Source organism: Neolamprologus multifasciatus, chromosome 1 (assembly GCF_963576455.1).
Source record: "Neolamprologus multifasciatus chromosome 1, fNeoMul1.2, whole genome shotgun sequence".
NCBI classification, from domain to species: domain Eukaryota; kingdom Metazoa; phylum Chordata; class Actinopteri; order Cichliformes; family Cichlidae; genus Neolamprologus; species Neolamprologus multifasciatus.
In genome coordinates, this window is record NC_140439.1 from 14,993,058 (window position 1) to 15,017,684 (window position 24,627).

Genomic DNA, 24,627 nt, shown 5'->3' on the forward strand with positions numbered 1-24,627 from the left:
TGGAAACAACTTTTGCACACATTTCTACACTCCTCTCTTTTTTTTTTTGTTCCCCATTTTCAACATTTTGTAACCCCATTTCTCACTGTTTTTACACACACATCAACATTTCCCACACAACCATTCTCTGCAATCTTACACACTACACATTTACTCAATTCTTACCATACAGTCACGTATTGAGTTTTGTCTCTGGCCGCCTGGTGGAAGGCCTACCGCTTTACTGGATCCAGCTTCCCTTTACATTCAGAGTGTCCTCTGCAATGGCCTTCTTCCCTTACCGGCAGAAAAGTGCTAAAATACCGTCATTTCACGCACTGTAGTACGCAGAAATGATTATCAACGGTGGACTCGAACCACCGTTCCCTGTGATGGACCGGTGTTTTTGCAATTACTCTGGCAGAAGACTGCTTTTCCTTTGTACAACACCGGAACCGAACACAAGCCTGGGGACTCTAACCCCAGGATTTTCCCTGACAGTGTACCCGAGTCGCTGTTCCTGTGACGTACTTGGACCGAACACAGGTCTGGGCCGGCTTCTCCCCAACAGCTCACTCGAGCCACTGTCCTTGTGATGGACCGTACCCAACACAAGCCTGGGGCCTCAAACCGCCAGGATTTTCCCTCCGGAGACTCGAACTCCGGAGTCGGCTGGCGTTCTCCCCTCGGCCAGACAAAAAACTCTCCATGACTGTATACAAGTTAGCTACAACTCACCCATCTGCAGGAGTCCCCTCAAAGTCGATAGTCTCGGTGGTGACTGAAACACACGGCTCCGTGACTCCTCCATTTCCTTTGCTTCAACAGCTGGTAGGACAAAGGTACCTTTTTTTTTTCCTCAGGGGTGATCAGCTCGTCCACGGAACCGTTGTTCAGCGACCACACGGACTATCCCATCCTCGTCGCCATTTTGTTGTGGAAGTTTTCCACTTAAATAAAGCCGGCAGACGAGCGGTGAGTGGTAGCTAACATTCTTTAATCCAAGCACACAAAGAACATACAAACAAGCTTGTGAAGCCCCTGCATGACCACGGGGCAGGGTCAGCAGAGTCTCACTGAGCCTAGCATGGCTCTCAGTTAAATACCTTCTCCAGGAACAAAGGCAGTACACAGCTGTTTCACACCTTAAGGTTCACACTCCCTTGCTACTTCCCAGAGTCCTCGAAGAGACAAAAGACTGGTCCTCTGGAGTTCCTGTTTCCCCCAACATCCTTACTACACCCCCTACCATTTGTCTTACAGTATGAGTGTCAGACATGTTAATACAATAAAATAATGTCATTAATATCTAGGTGAAAGAAATTCCTATACACTAGCTTGCCCTGCGCTCAGTGAATCTGTGTTCGACTACTCCGCCTAGGCTGCACTGTCGAGCGCAGATCCACTGAGCGCTCAACACAGACAGCACCGTCAGAAGGAAAGTTGATAAAATAAATTAAAAATGTTGTATCGTTCGATACATATGCGTACCGAACCGAAAGCACTGTATCAAACACTTCAATATCGATACGAGTATCGTTGCACCCCTAATATATATATATATGTGTGTGTATGTAATTTTTGCTGCCAGAAATCGTGTTCTTACTTTATTTTGGCTTACAACATAATGTGACTCTTCATAATGCTCCTGTTAGTATATCAAATGTATTTGAACAACACTGACCTATCTACCCTTTATTAGAGCAGGGCGATATGACCAAAAATATTTATCACGATATACATTTGAAAATTTGCAATAACGATATAACTGACGATATAATTGACACTATACAAAATACTTTACAACGCCACAAAGTGCAAAAAGAAAACCCCCCAAAAAACCATCAATGTATTTTCACTTAAACAAGCAGCTGTTTTTTATGTTCATTAAAGTTATATAAAAATTTAACAGTGCAAATTCCTTGCTGACAGTTTAACCAAAAGTTATTTCCAGTGGAAATTGGCCAATATATCCTCAGCATAACCATATATAATATCCACAAAACTTAAAAAGAGGTTGTACACACACAATACGGTAATATTATGTTGAAGCACAGTACGTATCACTCCGCGAGGCTCTTGCCTCGCGAGGCTCTTGAGCGCCGTGTACCACATCAAATCATTTCGAGGTCAGTAAACACAACCAGAATTCATACATAAGGCACACGGGATTGTAAGGGGCACTGTCGATTTTCAGAAAAATCAAAGGATTGATTTTAAGTGTGCTGTATTTTCAAGAAAGACACGGTAATAACGACGGCCCGCTAGCATGCTCTACCAAAAATAGTGCTTTGTTGTGTATCTGACGGACGAAAGCTAAACCAGTTCCACACCACTAAAGTTGCAGCATTTTTACAAACCACTTCTGGTTCATCCGTTTCATTCAACGATCCGCTTTCAACCTTCTCATTCTCCGTCGCCGCCGCCATACTTTTTCCGCCATGTGCGTATGAAAACAAAGGCACTGCGCATGCGCATTTTACCCATATTCTATCGCGATATTTCTTTTCTTATCGTTGTCCAACATTATACCGGTATTACCGTGAACGGTATAATATGGCCCAGCCCTACCCTTTATTATATTTTATTTTCACTCAAATTCTTCCCACCAGCCTCCACAGTCCAATTTTGCTTTATCTGACTTTTTTTTTTTCCCAGGTTTGAATTTTTATTCAAATTATTGAATTTGAATAAAATTCAAACCTGGGAAAGGCAGTCCATTATTATGACTGCCTTACCTTTATTTATGGAAGCCCGTTTCTGCCACACACACAAAAAAAAGGTCCATAACTCGAAATTTTCTCAAAATTTTGGCTTCTTAACTCAAAATTTCGAGTTATTAACTTATAATTTTGAGAAAAGTAAATTGAAATATCGAGTTAGCGCTGCCAATCAGTAATCTATGTGAACGACGTCATTTCCTTGTTACCCGGAAGCTGAAGCCCTCAGGTACAAATGCTACAGCTAAGCTAACGGTATTACATCCAGTAATGAATGCACAGATTGCTGAGTATTTTCAGCGTGGCTTCAAAAATGATGAAATCCTTGTGTTATTAGCTGAATGACATGGCATTATTATCAGCAAACGTACTTGCGAAAGCGCCACTTTGTTGCGATCCAGTTTTGAGTGCGCGTTACTTCGTGTTACAGATTTTGGTGCAAAACTACAGTGAAAATGTGACAATTCTTGTAGAATCAACTAAAGAAATTGGAACAGCAAGTTGCTAGTAACAAAATGCCTAAAGATAGAATTTTCATTTGGTTCTTCGCTAAGTTGACCGTTGTGTGTAGACGCACGACTGGTTCATCCCTTGAGTTAGGTCCCGTTTTAAGGCTTGAATGATTCATAAGTCAGTGTTAAGTGGCTTAAAAAACATTTCACTGTAAGTGGTAAGGCATAAGGGCCAAAGAAAAACTTTGACAGACCTTCAAAAAGCCTGAAGAATCGTTGCACAAGAACAATTATAAGAATGTCTGGCTCAAAATACAAAGAAATGATGGGTGACTCAAAACGTTTTCACCATACTTTAAGTGCAAGATTTGCCTTTCAGGATAATTCTTTTTTCCCTGTCATGTCGTCCAAAATATCTAAAATGTTAAATAAATTTTTGAACATTAGGTTACAGAATAATTTAAAGACATTTAGTGAAAATAAAAAGAAACGCCTTCTGATAAGTAGCAGCAGAAATTGAGGCCTTGGTCAAACAGCTTTCAATCAAAGGCCAAAAAAGGAAAAGGGTAATGAAGGAGAATAGGATTGATAAATAAGAGATGGCAGGAAGGAAGAAGAGAGAGGGAGAATAATGTAACAGGGCCAATCACGCCTCAGTGGTTCTACTAATCATGCAAACAAGGTCACTATCTGCCAGAGCCAAACTGGCAGGCTATATGCATTGGAGGCATAACTCTCTCACTCCCTCCCTCTCCCTTTGCAGTATCCTTCTCCTTCTGTTTTGGTCACTCGGTTAATCAGTTGGACATACGGGTGGCTGCCCACAAACGTGTGCACGGGAACATAATGATAATGAAAATAACCTTTTTCACATCTTCAGAGCCTTGGTTTTTAAAGAAATTTTTATGGCTCTTAAAAGTAGCGAGCTGGGCAGGAAGAATACTTTCCTCAATTTATCACTGCTTAACAGCATATTTCATTCCAGTCAGAGAGAGTAACTGCAAACTGAGTGAGGATTTGCATACTGTTCATTACACACGGCACAAATTCATGTTTTACTTGCAACTGTGATGACAAATGATATAAAACACCTGCGGTTTCAGTTTCATTTTCTCAAGCGCACTCGTAATTGTCAAATTCTGCCTCACTCGCACACACGTGTTCACACTCACACAGACACGGGTGCGTCTCTTGACTGTGAATTTAAATTTCCTTGCTTCTGTTAATTGGCCAGACTGTAAAGAGAAGACTGTGTCGGTTTGAAAGCGTTGCTGGCCATTTTTTCTCTACGCTCTGGTCAAAAGTGCCTGGGGCACTGTCCACATAGACACTAATCATTATTTACAGTATTTAATTCACCTCAGCTCAGTTTGGATACCACACCGTCACAGAAAGATTTTCATAAAGATGGATTAAGTCAGTTTGTCATATTACTTTCCTCTATTTCCTAGAAGAAAGCCTCATTTTCAGCGTTCAGTCAGTCATCTTCATCATTAATTCTCTCTCCTTCTATGTTTTATTCCCATTAAAATGCTAAAAGAGCATGATAAGAATTGTTTATTATTATAAATAGTCTTTGTAAGGTCTCTGTGGCGCTCGGAAAATAACATTGTATGGATAGATTGTAAATCAGTCCTTGATACTGATCCTGTGACCCCCGCTGTTTGCGGAAGGATGCCCATATTGCCCTCCAGAATCAGTTACCTTTGCACCAGTGTAAAAAGTGACAACCAGTGAACTGTTAGCCATGCGTTCATGATTTCTCAAGGAGGATTAGACTCAGACCAGGTTCTGACATGGTCAACACCCTGATGACAAACAACATAAACGTAAAGAATCATCCATCACACACAAACACACAGCATGACCAATATTGTCCCAGTGCCCTGAAGCAGAAGCTTCGTATGTGTTTATGGCTTTAAGTGCTGTTGACAGGTGAAAATAAATCCCACTCTCCTTTTCACCTTCCTTGTGCCTTTTCAGACTGTGCACTTTTCACTTCCCATTCTCTCCCACTCATCTGCCTCCATCATTCTCTCAAACCCTTTTCCCATCCTCATTTTGTTTCTGTTGTGTTTCTCTCTTAAATACGGATTTTTCTTTCAATAAGAAGGATAATAATTGTACTTTAAATTTACACATCTGTAGTTATGCAGACAAAAGAAAAAGACCTCACATATTTTTTCTTCTCAGTTATTACAAAATCAAATGCCCTCACACCAAAAGTATATATATGTATTATTTTTCCCAATATTTGCCACTCAAACACCTCCCGCATGACAGATAGTGGCTAAGGGAAGGAGGGAGGAGGAGCAGCAACTAGGGAGATACTGTCAAGATTTGTCACAGTCTTCTTGCATGAAATGCCACCAGCATTTTGGGGAAAAAAAAGGGGAAAAAGGGCCACAGAGGAGGAGACATTAGCACAATGTCTATCTGTGTATGCTTGTCTATGTCTGGGGGACATTTTACCACTGCAATACTGCATTCATACAGCTGTATCAAACAGGTCATCTAATCAGCTTATAATGATATCCAGGTAGTTGGATATAAAAGATTCATAAGCTAGAGCTGTGTCTAGTTCTCTTGTTCATCTTACCGTGATGAACAGAAAAGATGTATATTTATACTGTAGGAAGTTCGCTTATGCATGCATGGAGAAAAAAGTGGTATTAAATGGCATAAGCTGCACTCATCTTCCCATGAGAAGAAGTGAAAAATGTAACTTGTTTTCAGGCTGTCATTTTTCCTTTGGCTTTCTTTTTCTAATTTCTAGATTTCCACTTTTCCCCCCCTATTCACAGCAGTGACTGTGTGCATGCTGAGCAGAAAACATGAGCTCTACAAAGATCATCTCTCTCTTTCTTCTCCTCCACCCACCTGTGGCAATGAACCATTAGTAGCCACCAACCAGCACCACACAGCAGCATGTACCAGAGGGTGTCTGTGTTGATTGCACTGGTTCTGTTTCATGTATACCTGTTTATAAGGGTGTGTTTGTGTGTGTGTGTGTGTGTCTGCGCGCGCGCCTGTATATGTAACTCAGAGTATTCTGTGTAGCCCTTGATTATTACAACCCAATTTCTTTCAGGACAAAAAACAAAACGGATATTTGTAGTTAATCCTATCATTTGAGAGACGGTCTGTTTTCAGAAACATCATGTCTTAAATATGCAATTTCTTTCTGTCGTTTTGGTGTGATTCAAACATGAATTTGACTGCTTACATTAAACCCTACTTTTTAAAGAGTCACATTTCTAGTACTCCTTTTTAGAGATTCAATTCAATATAATTTCATTAGTGGTATTTCTATAGCAAAAGGCATTTAAATTACATTTACAGCTTTTGAGCTGCAAATGCTTGTCAGTGCACAGGATCACAAGTATATAAAATTTAAATAATGAATAGTTCAGTGTTTGATCGACAGCCATGTTTCGTCTCGCTTTCAAACTTTGTAGCTACACATAATTTAACTACCTGTGCTTTGCTTAATTAAAGCATTCCATCTCAGTGCAAACTAGTCTAACATAAGTGTTAATGGCAGTAATTGTAGTAAATACTAATGAATTAAATTCATCATTGCACATCTCTGCAGACCCATCCTCGCTCACATTGTGGTTTTAAAGACATTAAAAATATTCAAGGCTTAAAAACAGATCTGGTTGTCTGGTTTGTCCTCATAAAGTAAGTAGGATCATCCAAAAACACTAAGGGTAGGAAATTTGAGCTTTTAACAAAGTTGCGCCACATTAAAAATCTGCAGCTGCCATGAAATTAAAATACAAGTGTGCATACTTGCATTACGTTGTTAGATGTCCAGTCATTAAATATCTACATAAACTGTTTGTTGATCTTTATTGAAGATGTATATTAAATAAACAACAAAGATTTAAAGGGTGTACGCATGAATTGAGCCACACAGTATGCAGTTAAAAGTGTATTTTCCGAGGCCGTATTTTTAGTTATTAGCGTAAGTGGGATTTTTAATTAGATTTTGGTAACAGATCCCATTAATTCAGGTTTCTCTTAAAGACTTTCTTATTAAACATGTTTAATTTGGCCTGATTATTTGCATGATAATTAGCTCAAGCAAAAACCCATCTCTAATGCATGCCATCATCATCCATCTGTATCTGAACAAGATTATTTTTGCAAACCAGTGCTGAATTTGTGCATGCTGTACAACAGGATAATACCCTCGGATCTTACCGGATATGTAAGCTGGTTCTTCTCCTGTTATCGTCCTTCTGGATTTAGAGATGTCTGATTATGTCCAGACTCAAGCAATTCCAATAACAATGTAAGCTTGCCCTCCTCGCCAAGTGGTTTGGCAGATATGAAATCAGTGCAAACAAAATCTGATTTGTGCACGGACAGAGTTAAAGGGCAGCATTACTGAAGTGACTGCTGTAATTGTAACCATGGATGTATTATAAGCCAGATTTCAGTGCAATCTTTGCTTACTTTGTTCTCTTTTCCATTACCTAGTATACTCTCTCTCGGTCTCTGTCACTCTCTCTCTCTTTCCGTGGTATTTCTCTATTACTTTAACCCTTGTAAGCCTTATCTTCTGTTTCCTGCTTTCGAATGTGTGGGAGGCGCCATTGATTGCAAGAATGTTTCCATCAGAAGATCAGTTTTCTGGATCACTGTAATGAGTGGTGTCTGCTGGTGTCAGAGAATGGATTGGTTCATGTCAGTTAACCTACAGACAAAAAGACTTGCTGAAATAAAGACTGTGTTTTCACAGGTGTACAATCAATGTTATTGCTAAGCTGGCTCGTGTTAGTTGGGGAAATAGAAGATAGAGACTTTCCTTCAGACTTTGATTAAGTCATCTCAACTGAATGAATGCATTTTCTCTGCTGAAATTGATAATTTCTGTCACCCAAATGGACAAAACCAACACAATGCGGTTAAAGGTCGCTAATAATTATTTTTAATTTCTCTTTTGATAGCCTATCTTTGGATACTAGTAAATATGTATTAGGACCGGTGTAATTTAATATGAAAAATGTTCAGGACTGATCACATTTACACCCACTGCATTTTCTTTTTCTGGCGCCTGTTGCTTGTTATTGTAGGACTTATGGAATACATTCTCTGTGCTCATCTGAAAGCAGACATGTAGCTGTTGAATCCTCTGGATTTTTGCATAATTGCTTTTGCTGGGGTCTGATGTTCCATTTGCTAATGTGGCATGTTCTAAAAAAAAAAAAAACCAAGGCAACACTGTCAGACAGGGCTGGAGTTTCAGTAATAAATACCTTCCTTTACGCCTCTGTCCTGTACCCTCATATTCCAGTTGCACTACTCATTATTTGTTTGTCCCTCTGTTTATACAAAACACATTTCACACCACACTGAAATACATGCATTTCGTGTGTTTTTGATCTCGTTCAGCGGGTGTATAGAGGTCCATGTTTGGCTTGACTATTTCTCTCTCTTAAATCATAATGAGCCTGTTATACCCGGAAGTAGCCAACTTTCTAAAGCAGTCAGGCACAAATATGGCTAGATATCCCTGCTCTCTCCCCCTGTTTTATATCTCCTGTATGATCAGTGCTAGCAACAGACAACAGCACCAGAGCTTCCCTGATTGTACCCAGGCAGAGGGTGTTACATGCTGTCATGGTGCTTTCAGAAGTTATTTACTGTTTGTTTCCCCCCCTCGATTTCTTCTTTATTCCTGTGTTTGTCTTGTGTGTGTTTGCTGATGGATGTTGTGATAATTACAACAAGGATTGTGCTGCAGGCACATGCTCTGAAGTGTCACACTGAGCCATTGTTCTATTCATTGGCTGATTAAAGAAAACAAACAGACATCTAGTAGTTGTTTTGTACATCTGACTGTGTTGAATAAATAACACAACTGTGCAGGTTTAAAATCCAGGTGTGCATGTCCTGTTCTGACATTAATGTAATGCAAAACCAAAAAAAAAAAAAAAAAAGCAAAACTCATGACTAAACCTGATTTAACTTGTATGTAAGAGTAAGTTGTGAAGGAAAATGCCAAATCTAAGGTGTTAATTGTAATTATGCCATTATTTTGAAATCAAATGACATTCTTATATCCATCATCATCCTCATTCACAGCCTATCTAACTGTAAGTGAATAATTCCTAAAATGCTGTGCATTAAGTCATTGCTAATTACATTTTACAACCTTATCATAAATAATCAGTCTGCATTGTTGTTAGCATTGTGCTTCACCATATCACCTGACAAAATAATATAGGTCAGTGTAGTCCTTTTTTTTTTTCTTTTTTAGCAAAGCCTGATAATGAACTGAACTTCACTGAACTGACAAGACCGGCAGACACAAGAGAGTCACACACAAAGAATAACAGACATGATTAGCTGCTTTAAAAAAGATATGCTTGTCATATCAGGCCTTTCTGATACAGAAATACTTGCATCGATTCAGCTGTGATTCCCTCCCAGCTTTGCCGTGATTCAACCAGTTTGAATCGATGCAGCTGCATCTTAGACATTAAGCCCAGCACATCGATCTCACTTGGTGAATTGTGACACCCTCTGAGTGTGTATGTGTGTGTATGTGTGTGAACACACACGAGTTTCCTTTTTACTTCTTTCAAGGTTTATAAATACATACATATATATGTAAGTATACACACACAGACACAACACACGCACATATACATACATACGTGTGTGTGTGTGTGTGTGTGTGTGTGTGTGTGAGAAATATGGGAAGGATGCAAAAGTGGATTTTAACCATTACCATGTATAACCTAGACAACAAACGGCTCGTGTTTCTCATCTGCTCCATGTGTTTTTGTAGGTCAAGGATAACTTGAGCATTGAACGAGAAAAAAAAATGTATCTGTGTCCAGGTCGGATAATTTGTTAGGACGGCCTTTTGTGATGCTTTTTTGTGTGCACAATTTCATTTCAAGCCTCTCTTGCATATTGGCTATGCTTTAACCATGTCATAGCCTGCTTGGCAATGTTCCTTAGCCGACTATTTACAAGATTAACCCATTCTATTGTCCACACTGCTGCAGCCTCTACAGACTGTCGAGACACAGAATATGTCTGAGGGGAGCATAGATTGCTATGGCCCCCATGGGAGCTTTCAGAAGGAATAAGATGGATGACACACTTAAAGTGCTGCACTTGTCCCTGAGGCCAGATCTGCTAAGGATGCTTTCTTACCAAACCATCAGTACATGCACAGATATTAAACAGATGTGCTATAAGAGTGATAGGATTTTTGTGCACGCTTGGAAGTTGAGTTAATGATTTATTTCTTACATATATGTTCATGTGCATATACTGAGGTCACTGCTGCAGGAAACCTGGGTGTTTGCTGACAGCTAGCAATGAAATGAGACTTGTATGGTTTAAATATGTTTCTTCATTTGAAAAGCACAGAAGTCCTCTATGGATTAAAATCAATATGGGCCAATCTCATCAACACCACTGTCCTTGGCTTACTGATGTCTGTCTTGCAGAGGACTGGGAGTGTGATGAACTACAGTTTTCTTTAGACAGATCCATACCTTTCGAAGTGATTGGGTTTGATGTGTGCCCCTGAGCCATGAGTGCACAACCTTCTATTTCAGTGAATCATTTGTGTGCTGCATTGATTAGAGGTTCATTGAATTCAACAGAGCTGGTTGGCCATCAGTTCTAAATGCATAGGGAATATGAAGTGGAATGCATTTCGCTGCACACATTGCGGAGACTGGCTTTCCCTATTTGCATGTGCATGGCTTGTGTAAATGTATGATTATATGTTCTTCAGAGGGTTTTGTGGACTACTGATGCATGTATTTTTAATTGCCAGGCCAGTGTGAGAGTTAGAGGAAGAGGCCCCTGGACAGAGGCTGAGCTAAACCCAGCCATGCTGCCCTGTCACTTAATTTGTTTCCTCTCCTCAGACTGCCTTCCTCACTCTCATGCTGTCTCTGCGTTTCTCTCAGTGTGCGGTAGTCTGAGTGGTGCTAGCTGACCTTCACTGGGACACGGCCGTGACTCTAATTGCATTGATATGTCAACGAGCTCCAGTGGTTGCAGGAGAGCGTAGCAACATTACCCCATGGCGATGGGGCCGCCATGCGAATTTTGCTTTCCTTTTTTACTGATGAGTCAGAGAATAAAGCTTCTGAAAAGTGAGAGACAGGCCAATGCTTATACACAGACATAACACTTTAGAATTTCCACTCACCATGATGCTAAGACACTGCATGTCTTTGTCTGTCTGTTTGTCCAGGGTACAGTAACAATAAAGCTCATCAACCTTTACAGAAGGTAAAAAAAAAATCACGTAGTGCTGGTGGGTTGTTTTGAAGTCTGAGAACTCGCTGCTTGCTGCCATCTTTTGTAATTAATAAAGGAAGGAAATCCAAAAGTCTGAGCTCTCCACTATTTAGATTTTTTTTCAGCAAATACCACAACTCAAGTCCCTAGAAGCTTTTACTTAAAAGCAGCAGGAAGTGGTGGGTTTGCATTAAAAACACATCAGTCTCTCCGTGAATGTTTTCTGTTCTCTCTCCTCCCCCCCCCCCCTTTTTTTTTTTTCTTCCTCCACTTGATGTAACACATCTCATATAGAGCTGGCTAGTCATTAATTGATTGATTTATTTGAATCAACGTGTAGAAATCTAACAGGTTTATATTAATAGCATTTTATGTCACCAATATCCCATTTTTATTTTATTTTTTTGCAGCGTCTCTGCTTTGAGCGTTGCCTTTTTGTTTTTGTTTTAATTTTGGTTCTGGTATGGGTTGATATGATCTAATTTGTTCCCTGCCAACTGGTGGGTGGATGCATGCACATGCTTCTGCCCACAGGCTTTTGCATGTGTGTGTCATGTTTATTCATCAAAGATTATATCTGAAATCAAGTGGAAGCATAAAATTAGCATATTGTAAAATTTCAGTCAGTAGATACAAAAATCTCTGTAGTGTGCACTGTATTTGTAGAGCTCTTGGAACTGTTGTCATCGGTTCCTTTGAAATTAATTTTCAATCATCATGCAACACTTACATTGGATGCTTTACTCTGCTCATCATAGCTTTTTTCCCCCACAATAATTTTTTTAATAACATTAATAACAACAACACTGCCTCTTACTCTCTTTTGAGCTTGGAAATGTGTAACAAATTTAAGGGTACTTTTTGCTTTTCTCTGTAAATGTTGTACATTTTTTTGTCTGTGGTGGTGCAGCACAGCGGTGCAATGGTTAGCACCGTCTCCTCACAGCAAGAAGGTTCCAGGTTTGAACCGTCTGGCCAGCTGGGGCCTTTCTATGTGGCGTGTACTTCTATCCGACTAGTCTAGCTTCCCACAGTGCAAAGACATGCACAATTAGGTTAACTGGTGAAGCTAAATTGGATGTGCATGAGACTGTGCGGTTGCCTGTCTGTAGAGGCATTTCCAGCATGTGCTTTGCCTTTTGCCCTACGACAGCTGGGCGGTTTTGTTTTTGGACACCAAAGTGAAATTACTGTTTGACGGGTGGAAATCTAACAAGACTAATGACTGAAGAACATAATAGACTTGACGTCAGTCAGTGTAAGTCATGCAGCTCCTTGTATTTGGTTTAGTTTGACCATGTTTAATCAATCACTGGTGACATTTGCGCTAAGCACTCTGATATAAACATGTTATGTTCTGTTTGCTGACCACAGCCGTGAGGCAGATGAATGTTATGGTGCATTATGCTCATGACATTATATCAAATATCAAGATAAATGAACGCTTAAATATGTTATCTTTGTTTTACAGCCAGACAAAGCAAATATAGGGCTGCAATGGGCATTGTGGGAGTGAAACACACTACACTTTTCTCATAATTTGAGTTGTTGATTTTTCCCCATTAGTTACAGTCTGGACCACCTTGATCTGTGTGAAGCTGTGCTGTCAGACAGGCTCTATCGCAGTGTGTCTCAGCTAATTTTGCTGCGTTTTGACAAATGTCATGTTTTTGTTCACTTTTTGAAGTAACAAACCAGTTCCATTGCAGTAGGAAGGACACGGAGAACGTTTTTTTCCTGCTTGGTGGTCTATGTGATTCTCTAAGAAGAGATGAGGTTGAAGGACAGTTGAGGGGTGAGAGTTGCAGCGCCAACAAAGAAACAAAAATGTGATTTCTAGACAGCAAGGAAGAAAAGGGAAGCGAATGAGATAAAGGAGGCGGGAAGAAGTGTACAGTTGTTTGAAAGACCGAAACCTGTGTTGATGGAGACAGGCTGGTTACCAGATGGGTTTTGTCAGAGAGAGAGGGAGGAACACAGAGAGGGAAATGGTTAAGAGATGGAGGCTGATGTGGCTGTCTGTAATGCGATATGGCAGATGCGATTTTATTTTTAGGACACAAGGCCCCAGAACGATAGGTTTTATAGGGTTTTGAGTGGGTTGATCTTTTTAAATATTCAACTTCAATGAAATATGGAGCATGACTCCAGGCTGTTTGGAATTCATAAGTCTGTTTGGCAGGACTGGCCCTGCATATTGAGAGCTGTCAGAGTCAGCCTGAGTGTTAAACACAACTCTTCAGCTGGCAGTAAGAAACAATGGCAAAAAAAGAAACACCTTAGTTGAATACAAAAGAGACGAAGAATGGAAGTCCTCTGTTGGAGGTTGAAATATTTAATCAGCTCTTGTGCTGGAATAATGGATGTGAATGAATAATGTTACCCAGATGAAGTGGTGTTGTTAAATGACCACTTGTATATAGGGCCTTTTTTTTTGTACTATTTACTGTGAATTATAAAAAGCTTTGTATGATTCATAGTGTTAAATAATTCCCATTTGCTTTGTACATGGCCTTGATGCAGCACCTCAGTTCATTTTCTGTGCAAAACCAACCATTTTAGTATTGTATTGTTTCGCTTTTGGGCCACCCTTCCTTTAAAAAAGCCTCTTTCTTATTTGCTGCCCCTTGCAAACAGCAGGTGAGTGGGGCTGCAGTGCTGTGTGCCTGTGATGAGAATATAAAGAATATCCCTTTCCTATGACGTGTGAGGAGACTAGAATAGAAAATGTTGCTTGGGCAACATAAGTATCCACCACCATAACAATTTATGTATGATAGAAAATAAAGAACAGCATAATAGATGTACTTTAACAAAAGAAAAACAACACGTCTGTGTTGTCCACACACCGGCAGTAGTGAAGAATCTGAATGTGGCTGTTAATATCTCATTCTGTGACACTGAAAAAAATACAGCAGAATATGTGTTCTCTGCAAATCTGTCTTATGGATACAGAAGCCTTTCGCAAATGATCAGCTGTGTTCTCTATAATCCTCTGCAATGTGTACAACAAGAAGGAGTCCGTCACTTTTGCTCTTCCTATGATGGAAAATTCTTCTCCGTCGATGATTTAATGTAATTTTACTTTCTGTATAACCAATTGATTCAAAGCAAACAGAAAAGTGTAGTTCTATCTGTCTTTGAGTCTAAGGATGTATTTGCAAGTGTGTTTCAGCTTCGTGTCTGGGGATGTGTGAAGGATCAATATTTTCCTTCACCAGTGTGACAGGTGTACACTGCCGCAGAATGCGGCTGATAGAAACCCTTAGTTAGTGTGAAGTCACTGAGGGGAAATACATATGCATAAGACTACAACTGCTGGGGATATTTACCAGCAGTAACCACGCAAACAACAACAACAGGTAGCTGAGCCTGAAACCAAGGCATGTTTAATTCATGCCAGATGCAGCAGTGTACACTGTCCGTACACCTGTGAAATAGCCCGTGCTTATTGGAAAAGGACTGTGCATGTGTGCGTTTGTGTTTGCTTCTATGCAGTGATGTGTGCCTGTCAGACTGTCTTTCGGTGTTTGTGTCGGATGTCTGCTTTTCTCTTGCTGTGTGGGAAATGCAGTGAGAGAAGAGCAAGGCCCCAGGAAGTGATGCTGTCCCTGTATGAGGAAACATTCGCAGTCTATTACCCTGCGTGTAGATATAATTAGTGTAAAGCAGGAGTAAAAGCTCGGGTTGCTACAACCATCTGCCAGGTGTATTTTCTATTTATAATACAGGTGGACAGATTTGTTTATATTATGAATATTTGTATGCTTTTTTTTTTACCCATTTATTGCAAATTGCTGATCATGGCCTTTAGTAAACGGCTTGTTTTGCATCCTACAAAGATATAAGATTTGCATGGGTAATTTACAAGTTCTGGAAGATGATATTTCTAAAACTGATAAACATTAATTTAAAATGTCTATCTCTGACTTCTATTTAAATAAATGTCAAGATCATGACTTAACAAATGCTGTATTTATGTGTTTTTGTTACCGAGCTTAGCACTTAGCATTATCATACATTAATCTGCATCTACAAAACAATACAGTGGACATTTTCTGCATTTTTGTAGGCAGCATATCAGTTTGAAATATTGCAGAGCGTCACGGGACTATAAGAACAGTCACTGCGACCTCTTAGATGAAGAGCTGCAGGCGATAGACTTCACACCTCCAACTTCTCGGCAAGGTAACCAATTTTTACCGAGTCCTGCTGTTCATAGGCTTGTGTCATGTGCAGTACAAAATCACATAACAGTTGTTCACAAAATCTTGGAAAAATTCAAATTATTGCCTGACATCTTTTTAAAAGAAGTCCGCTTGTTTTGCCGCCCCCAAAAATGTGACCTGTAGGGTTAAACCACATTTTCTGATAATGCTGTTCACTGCACAGCGTTCGAAATTGGATGTGGCTTTTAATTGGCCATATTTTTGCGTTTACACTGATTTGCATTGGCTATCAAGCTGTTTTTTGTTGTTGTTTGTTTTTTTGAAAAGGCAGATATGAGTACATTAGTGACAACAGTGTTATTGACTGCTTTGAAAATGTCATATTGCTTGCGTTTGATAGTGAAGCTATTGATCAAAGAGAGGCCCTGTATTATTTGTTATATTTCTTTCTCAAGTAGAGTGTGTGTAGGTTAGCCGTACTAGTGGCAGGAAACCGGGCTCACTTTTGGGGCATTGTTAGATGCACCAAGGCGTGCTAACGTAATGCCATGCTTGGCTGCAGCTCACAGTGGCTGAAGGTTCACACTGAGGGGCAGGGGACTTCAGGGACATTCAGCCACAGCCCTTTCACATCTCCGCATCACCCTTTCTGATTTTACGCGGCTACAAACTCCTCCTTCACTTGTCTCGTAGTCTTGATTTCAATATGTCATATTTGTTTATGCACTGCAGGGGAAATGTGCTGACATCTCCATAGGAGTCTGTCTCTTATGTGCACATCTATGGTTGTGCAAATCCCACTGCCTGTCCAGTTTAAAAATAAATAAATAAATAAATGCTTACAAGAATGCGGTCATAGAGGGTGACCTATAAATGTCAAGGGACTGTCCCCTCTCTTTCTTTGGAGCCAGATATTCAGGCTCCACTTACTGTGACCATAGACGCTCATACTGATCAGTAATATTTTTGCTACAATGACAGTTTTTATCTCCCAGATACTATACACAATGTAAACTCTCACCACTTGTGCCAGCTCTATTGAAAGGGCATAATGTTTTCTAAAATTATCTTTGAGCCTTTACAAATTAACTGTATCAAAGTGGTAATTATAAAAAGAGCCAATGCTGTTTTCTTTTTGGACTGATCATCACTGTCACTAAATCAAAATATGTGCTTCTGACAGCCCTAGTAAGATGTAATACATGTCTCTGGGGCTGCAGCTAATAATTCTTTTACTCATCAATTAGTCTGTTGATCATTTCATCTTTATTAAATCATTAATCGTTTCATTTATAATAAATTCAAATAATAAATCCTACTACCAGATCTCGAACCACATTTTTTAACAACAAATTATAACAAGCACTATTTGGCTGCAGCTCCTCAGTGAACTGTAGGCTCAGCCAAAAAAAAAAAAGTATTGATAAATAAATAAATAAAATTGTATCACGAGTACATACTGGCACATATTTATCCTCCAAATTATGTCTCATATCCACTAAAACTGCACTCAAAAAAATGTGTTGTTGGATGAACACAATTTAATCATGGCACCCAATTTGCACACGATTTAACCAAGTACAATAAACCATTTTCAATCATGTCAAACCAACACATTTAGCATTTGGCGGTTTAATGTAATCAGATTACGTTGGATCAACATAGTATACTTACATTGATTTGAAGTGATTTATTTAAGTATGTAGAGTGAAATTTGTTTTAATTCATTCTACACACGTTAAAAAGTTTAGGAAAACACAATTAAATCTTGTTGTTTCAACAACTACTTTGTTAATCAAGGCAACTACTGCAAGTCTTGCTTAATAAACCAATATGGGGGTTGATGATTTCACTCATTTCAATCGAATTATTTCAATTAGATTTGTTTACATTTGTTACACATTTAGAAACCCACTAGTTTACAAAAAAAAGTCACAATCAGATAATGATAACATTAACTTTATTAACTGGATTTAGTGGACAATATAAAAGCTTACCATTTTTGTACACCTGCAAGCATTATGCCACTTCAAAAGGTATAACGTTAGAATACTTATTTACATTGGTAATATGTTGGAACCAAAGCTTCCACAACTAAAAACAGATGCAAAATTTGCTAAATATTTCAACTGTATTTTAAAAAATTAAACTAAAAGATAAAAATACATCTCCCACTTGGCAAGTTAAAACATGTGACAAAATAGAATTACTATTGTGTGAATTTGGGAAAAAAAAAAAAAAATTAGAAATAATTTGGGGGCAATACAACAACAACAAAAAATCCATAGGTAAAAAATAATAATAATAATAAAAAAAATATAGGAATTAAAAAAAAATTAGGAAGTAAAACGAAAATAGAAACAGAAGGCTTAACATCAAATTAAATGACAGATGACATTTTTTTTCAAATGCAATTAATTATTTGAAATGAAAATCTATATTTGTTTGGTGTATCTCATTGTAATAATTATTAGTTTGACCAATTTTTATATTTCTGTATTTATTTTTTAATTTTTGTTGCAGTCCTCCACAGCTACCAATATAGTTTTGCTGTGTTTATTAAAACATGCTAGCAAGCAAAATGGACACAATAATACAGTGAACTTAACAGGTGGCAGTGGTCTTAAACTTTACAGGCCCTTGACACAACATAGTAACAGTGCAGCTAAAAACAACAATGAACATTTCTTTGGGAAAACCCCTCAATGCAGTTTCTGTAAAATGGTAACTTTGTTCTACAAAGGAGAAGAAAACAAAAAAAAGAGGGGGGCACTAAAGCACTCCATTGGAGTGCTTTAGCGCCCCCCTCTTTTTTTTTTTCTTCATTCAACACATGACAGCATTATGGTATGTGTCAATTAGTACCTATACTACAAAGTCAAAATTAAATGAAAAATAATTAACAGAACAGTACTTCTGTCAGTACTTCTGATCCATTTTGAGCCATCTATATAAGGACAAACAAAAATCATCTGCAGTGCTGTATAAAAGGTGAATTGCCCAACAGAGAGAATCCAAAAACTTTAAAAAAATTTTTAAATAATAGAAAAAAATATAAACAACTCAAATATTAACATTATATATTGGAAATCACCATTGCACCAATGAACCATTCAAGACCTATCAATCATTTTCAAGTGCTCTCACCCCATAAGCTTGTTTTTCAGAAACTGTGCCTTTGAAGAGAGCTTTTGTCCATCAAGATTTAAAAGTATCTTCTGGAGGACTTCAAAGGTGCATTTAAGTTCTGGTGGGTAGCTCAGGTTCAAACAGTATACGAGTCCAAACAACAGAGCCCATGCTTGTGCAATGTTACCCAAATCAGTGTTAGCCTCCACACCCTCAATCAGGACACCAACGTCCTCTGGGTCATCTTCAGGTTCAGCACCCTCCTTCTGGATGACGTACACCCCCATCACAGTTTGCTCCATGCAGCTTTTTGCCTCGCTGTCCGTATCCTACATGAACAAATATAAGACAACAAAGTAAAATTTAAGAGATTGTTTAAACAACTGTTTCTATGCTGTTCATAAAATCCAAGTAGTCAAAGTAATAAACAGAAAATTACACCACTAAAGTAGTTGTTAGTAATTACTCCAATACATAAATTATAAAATACACCTCTCATGTCAAAAGAGGTGGCATAATTGACCTCTCACCAGCCCCTCCCCCAAAAGGGCCATTGTCCAATTACACATTATAGCAACCATTACTGTGTCTGACAAACATTAACCTCAAGCAAGATGGAGAAGCAGTGTGCCCACCGATACCCCGAGAGATTGTGTCTGGAGGAGTTGTGTTCTTTCCATTCACAAAGTCAAAAACAACGTGAATGGATTAAACAGTGTGGATGGCCCCACTCCCAGGTAAATGTACCAAACATTATGAAGCATGTCTGCTCGCACATTTGGGTACCCATTGGTGCGCAGAGGAAACCATTTGTTTGTCGGACATAGCAAGAGTAACTTAGGGGGACAGGACTCGAGAAAAGGCTAACTCAGCTGCTAAAATAAAACAGGTATAGAAGTGTTAGTACTAAACAGCTCAAAGTTCATAGACATTTCTATTTACAAATACTGATGACCATAGCAATGAAAAAACAACAGGACTTGTTTTAATCCAAGTGCAGATTCAAAAGCAATATTGTCTTGATGCATGTTAAATGCATTGTATGTTTGTGTATCAAGTTTAACTACGGTATGCATAAATTTCTTTCCTTCCAATACCAAATTCCATAAATTCTTTATTGCAACGCTTAATACTGTTTGGTATTCAAGACATCCTTTCCCCAATACCAGGTGTCTTGTTGCTAATCTCAAAATTTTAATTTTAACGATTTGCATTTGAGGCAACGTCACAATTTGTATGGTAAATAAAATGGTAAATGGCCTGCATTTATATAGCGCCTTACTAGTCCCTAAGGACCCCAAAGCGCTTTACATATCCAGTCATCCACCCATTCACACACACATTCACACACTGGTGATGGCAAGCTACATTGTAGCCACAGCCGCCCTGGGGCGCACTGACAGAGGCGAGGCTACCGGACACTGGCGCCACCGGGCCCTCTGACCACCACCAGTAGGCAATGGGTGAAGTGTCTTGCCCAAGGACACAACGGCCGAGACTGTCCAAGCCGGGGCTCGAACCGGCAACCTTCCGATTACAAGGCGAACTCCCAACTCTCCATTTGTTAAGCCGAAACAAAATTGACAACTTCATCTCCAAATAAAAGTTATTTTTGCTGCCTATGACAAAATCTACTCAATCCTAATACAAACCTTGGAGATGGCAAGCATGAGACCTCTTATTTTCTTTCCAGGTGTCCCTCCTTTGCTCAGAAAGATTTCCATTAAGCGTGGCGCGTATTGGTCAAGCTCGGCAAAGAAAGTAGATAGCAGAGGCTTTCTGGTGATTCGCAGAAACTCCTTGTCAATCTGCAATAGAAAATAAATACATTGATTAAAAACTCAACTGTATATTTCACTAACTTCACATCTAAGCTGACTAAAGCTGCTTTTAGAAGACCATGCAGACATCAGTGCTGTCTGTGTAGAACATGAATCAGTCTGTGTCAGATCCTGAATTTAAAATTTCCACTGAAGTCACAGGTAAGAGGCAAATGGAACCAAGATCTAGGCCATTTGCTTTTTGAAGTTTGCAAAGACTGCTAAATTGTGCCACATAGTACGCTGGTCTAAACAGATTTTTCAGGTTTATTTTTAGTATGTTATTTGCAATTGGTGTTTGTTCTGGGAAAGATATTGCAGACTGAGCAATAATGCATTTCTAATGGGGGCCTTTCTTAAATGTACTGGTCCCAGTAACAAAGGCGCTTGTCGACTCAGAAATTGAGGGAAAACCAACAACACAACCGGCAGAACATTATGTTATTTACACGGGTGCACATACGTGGTCCGCATGTGCGCATTCGCTGTCAAAATAAAAGACGCGCACCAGATAAGAAGTTGCAACGCGCATTTGCGTCCATATAAAAGGCACTGTTTTTGTCCGCTAGAGTGGGATTTTCACAGCACATTCTGCACCACATCTCTGTGCGTTCATCATTTGTTTGAAGCCAGCTCACCTCCTGCAACCACTTTTCTGAGAATACGCGCTTCTTTTGTGGTTTGGACTCCTGACATTTCTTTGGAGGTGGAGGAACAACAAAGTAATTGCTTAAAGGAGCTTCTTCGACATCTTTAAGAGTTCTAAACAAATGTCTGTCCTCCTCCAGAAAATCTTATGTACGCAAACACGCGTTGCAACTTCTTATCTTGTGCGCGTTTTTTATTTTGACAGTGAATGCGCACCTGCGGACCACTTATGTGCACCCCTGGTTATATAGCTTGTCATATTGCAGCCACAGAAATTCTTTTGTCCATGAAACCATTAAGCTGCACTTTCTTTTTGCCTTATAGTCTGATTTGTAATAATTTTTCCGTTTTGTGGTAAGATTTTCTTTGGCTGTCACTTCTGCACCCTGACCTGTCTTATTTGGCTCAGCAGAACTAAAATATATATCCTGCTGCTTTTACACACACACTCACATAACGCTCAGCGATTCTCTGTGCGATCAACCTCTCACATGTTTAAGCTTGCTGCGGGAGATTTCACTTGTCATGTTTGCATAGTAAGCTAACAATTGATAAGACTATGTCAGAGGAATTGGTGCGCAAATTATCATCACTCACCAATCAGTGCTGTCGCTCTCTATACACAGTTCACGCGATTGCAAAGTGAAAGCAAAAAACAAGCGCAAATTCAAACGCGATTTCAATATGTCACATATTGACAGTGGCTCACCGATGCCAATGACATAATTACCCAGCTACATTTCCGAAAGAATGCAAAAGCATTGACATATATTTTTCCTTCCTATGACAGCCCGACGGGCAGGGCAGAGATAGATTTTGGTGGCCCGACTGGAAAAATCGCTAGCCCCGGGATGTCGGGCTAGCGATTTTGCGAGCCCTGTACAGTGTTTCAATTTTTTTTACCTACTACTCTCCCTGATGGAACAACGCTTGCACTGCCACATACAAGTCACTGAAAGAAAAAAAGAGAAGCAGTTTTAAGGATGGTTTTATTGACCACCTTTTTTTTTACTTTGATTAAATCATAAAACTATCATAAAAATATGATGGTAAAAACTTACCATGTATTAAAGAGGAGGCACAAACAATCAGAAAAGGGGTCAACTTTCTTTGTGGTGTTACTATGGTAAAGAAAACAGACAAAAAAATTTATAAAAACTCCACAGTGGATTTTTTTTTACTTTGTTGCAAATGTATAAAAAAATACAAATACATATAAATACCTCTTGCAATATAAAATTCACAGATAAATATCCAATCTGTTGCCAAATGTAATAGCAGTGTTTCACACTATGCAATAAAGATGCTGGTAGTTGCGGTAAAGGTCCGACAGGCAATTTTCATAACTATCCGCCATTGCCTTTTCCTCTGACCTCGTGTTTATGCTCTTTTCCCCATGCACTAGCGTTTAAGTCAATTCAAAGGATGCAGTCCCTGAATTTGGACACAGCTAATATTTAGCAACTCGCGCATGCTAGTTTAACTTGCATTACTGCAAGAGGCCGAATGCTTAAAAAAAAGGAGAGAGAATGAAAGAAGAAATGCAAATGATAATAAAAAAAAAAAAAGTGAAGAAAGACCATGTCTTGCAATAACCGTCATTTAAAACCAAAGTGAATGCTAACAGAGCTAGGTAAAAGTTCAATGAGACAACCATACAACTTTAGCTAACTTCATTTACTTTGAAATTGAATTTCAAACGTGTTAAATATTGAATTAAACACATTAATAACCGCTAAAAACACTATAAGACTAACTGCAAAAACGGGTAACAAAAAAAAGAATGAAATGGAAATGCTAATAATAATATAAATATAGCCGGAGCGGATTAGAAATCAGGTATTAGACGGTACCGATTGGCACCGTCTAATACCCGATTTTCACTGTATTTGCTCCACTCCCGCTGTCTAATGACAAATTACACATTTGGAATTAAAAACATTGTTAAACAATTAACGGACGGAACAACTTTGTTTGACTAAGATAGTTTCAGTTATTTATTACTTACCTGTATTGTGGAAGATCCCGCAGAGAGAAACGGCAGTTCACTGAACACATATAACTTTCTCCGCGTTCCCGCCTCTTCACTTCTGGGAAGTTTGAGCATGCGCACTAGGCATCGGTTTTAGAGTTGTTGATTTAAAATAATTACATTTAATTGAACTGAAGAATGCAAATCTAGTTCATTAAACTTTTTGTTATTTTATGTTAAACCAACAACTGATAATGATTTAAAAACCTAAACTCAATATGTTCATGTTAAATAGACAAATGTATATTGAATAAATCAAACAACTGCCTTAGTTGACTTTTTTGAGTGTGTGGAACTGAATCATGTACTTCTGTAATTAAACAAATATATTTGAGGTTGTTAATGTGGGAGAGAAGGAGGAGAAAAAGAGAGGAGCAGAATCAATGCTTAACAAAGGAAAACATTTATATATGCGTTAGAGCCGGAAAGGCCTCAGTTATCTATGTCAGTGCTGGTTTTTGGATTACCCATAGGGACTGTTATAGTGCTCTTTCAACGGTCCCATCTCTGCATGTCCTCTATTTTCTCTTCTTTCACATAGCTCCCTCAGTTTTTGTGCTCTATTTGAGTCTAGTCCAAATTACAGTCATTGCCCCCAAATCACACCACTGTCTTGAGGCTGTTTAGTCTGTCCACCTTGTCATCCTCTCCCTCATCATCTCATTTCTCCCACTTTTGTTCTCCTTTCACTCTCCTCTCATTGCTTGTTGCCTGTCCTCATTTTTAATCCTGTCTGCTGTGTCAGAAAAAGCTAGACAGTACAGTCTGCACATGTGCAGCTAACTACAACAAACAAACAAGGGACTAACCTTCAGTGACTGGTGCTTTGCCAAGTAATGATCTTTAATTAGAGTAAGCCTAATACACCCAAGCTAACAAGCTGTCTTCTTGCTTTTACCCTTTAAAAGACTGGCTGGGGGACTTTGGCACATGACTCACATTTGTTTCACCATACGACTCTTAAATGTAGCTCTCCTTGGCACATCTCATTGTGTATGTGCAAAGTCATAGCCTTCTAGAGTACAGTGCGCACAATCCCATCCTCACAGATAAAATGGTAAGGGTTTTTTTTTCTTTCTTTTTATACCATTTGTATTCCTAAGTGGTAATGTACAACTGTCCATTAGAGTACGAACGAAGTAAGAAGGGTTATTTTGTGAGCCAGGTTTTTCACCCCTTTTCCTCCATTCAATCAGTTTTGCTTTTCTGAATTTGTTTTATTTGTACTATGAGTCATAGCAACTCTGCTTTTATACCTCAAGTGTGCTGATTGCTGGCAGAGATGCAGAAAAACACACACCTAGTCTCATCTTCTGTTATATACACTGAATATGTCTGAAAAGTTCTGCACAAGTTTTGTTCAGTGTTACCAGTTCCACCACGAATGACTGG

General features: G+C 39.0%; 2 protein-coding genes across 8 annotated transcripts in view; one reads left to right on the forward strand and one right to left on the reverse strand.

Moving 5' to 3' along the window:
• The window catches only part of LOC146525489 (protein diaphanous homolog 3-like), a 174,694-nt gene that overhangs the window by 142,739 nt on the left and 7,328 nt on the right, over positions 1 to 24,627 (forward strand). The window lies entirely within an intron of this gene.
• LOC146525490 (uncharacterized) lies at positions 18,428 to 23,460 on the reverse strand. Of its 3 annotated transcripts, XM_085177415.1 has the most exons (5): positions 23,212 to 23,460; positions 22,265 to 22,324; positions 22,107 to 22,155; positions 20,388 to 20,543; positions 18,428 to 19,064 (listed from the first exon to the last, which is right to left on the reverse strand). In XM_085177415.1, exons 4-5 carry the CDS (start codon positions 20,457 to 20,459, stop codon positions 18,750 to 18,752), a joined length of 387 nt encoding a protein of 128 aa, XP_085033541.1. In that variant the 5' UTR covers positions 20,460 to 20,543; positions 22,107 to 22,155; positions 22,265 to 22,324; positions 23,212 to 23,460; the 3' UTR covers positions 18,428 to 18,749. The 3 variants fall into 3 exon arrangements, with proteins under 3 accessions (XP_085033541.1, XP_085033626.1, XP_085033708.1); XM_085177500.1 differs by having other exon boundaries at positions 20,388 to 22,155; XM_085177582.1 differs by lacking the exons at positions 22,265 to 22,324; positions 23,212 to 23,460 and having other exon boundaries at positions 22,107 to 22,241.

Bases quoted from the DNA above. Each gene is read 5' to 3' on its own strand.
- LOC146525490 (XM_085177415.1), bottom strand. From the start codon at position 20,459: ATGGAAATCTTTCTGAGCAAAGGAGGGACACCTGGAAAGAAAATAAGA. The intron at 19,065-20,387 runs GTTTGTATTAGG...TTGTTCATGTAG, and splicing joins TCATGCTTGCCATCTCCAAG to GATACGGACAGCGAGGCAAA.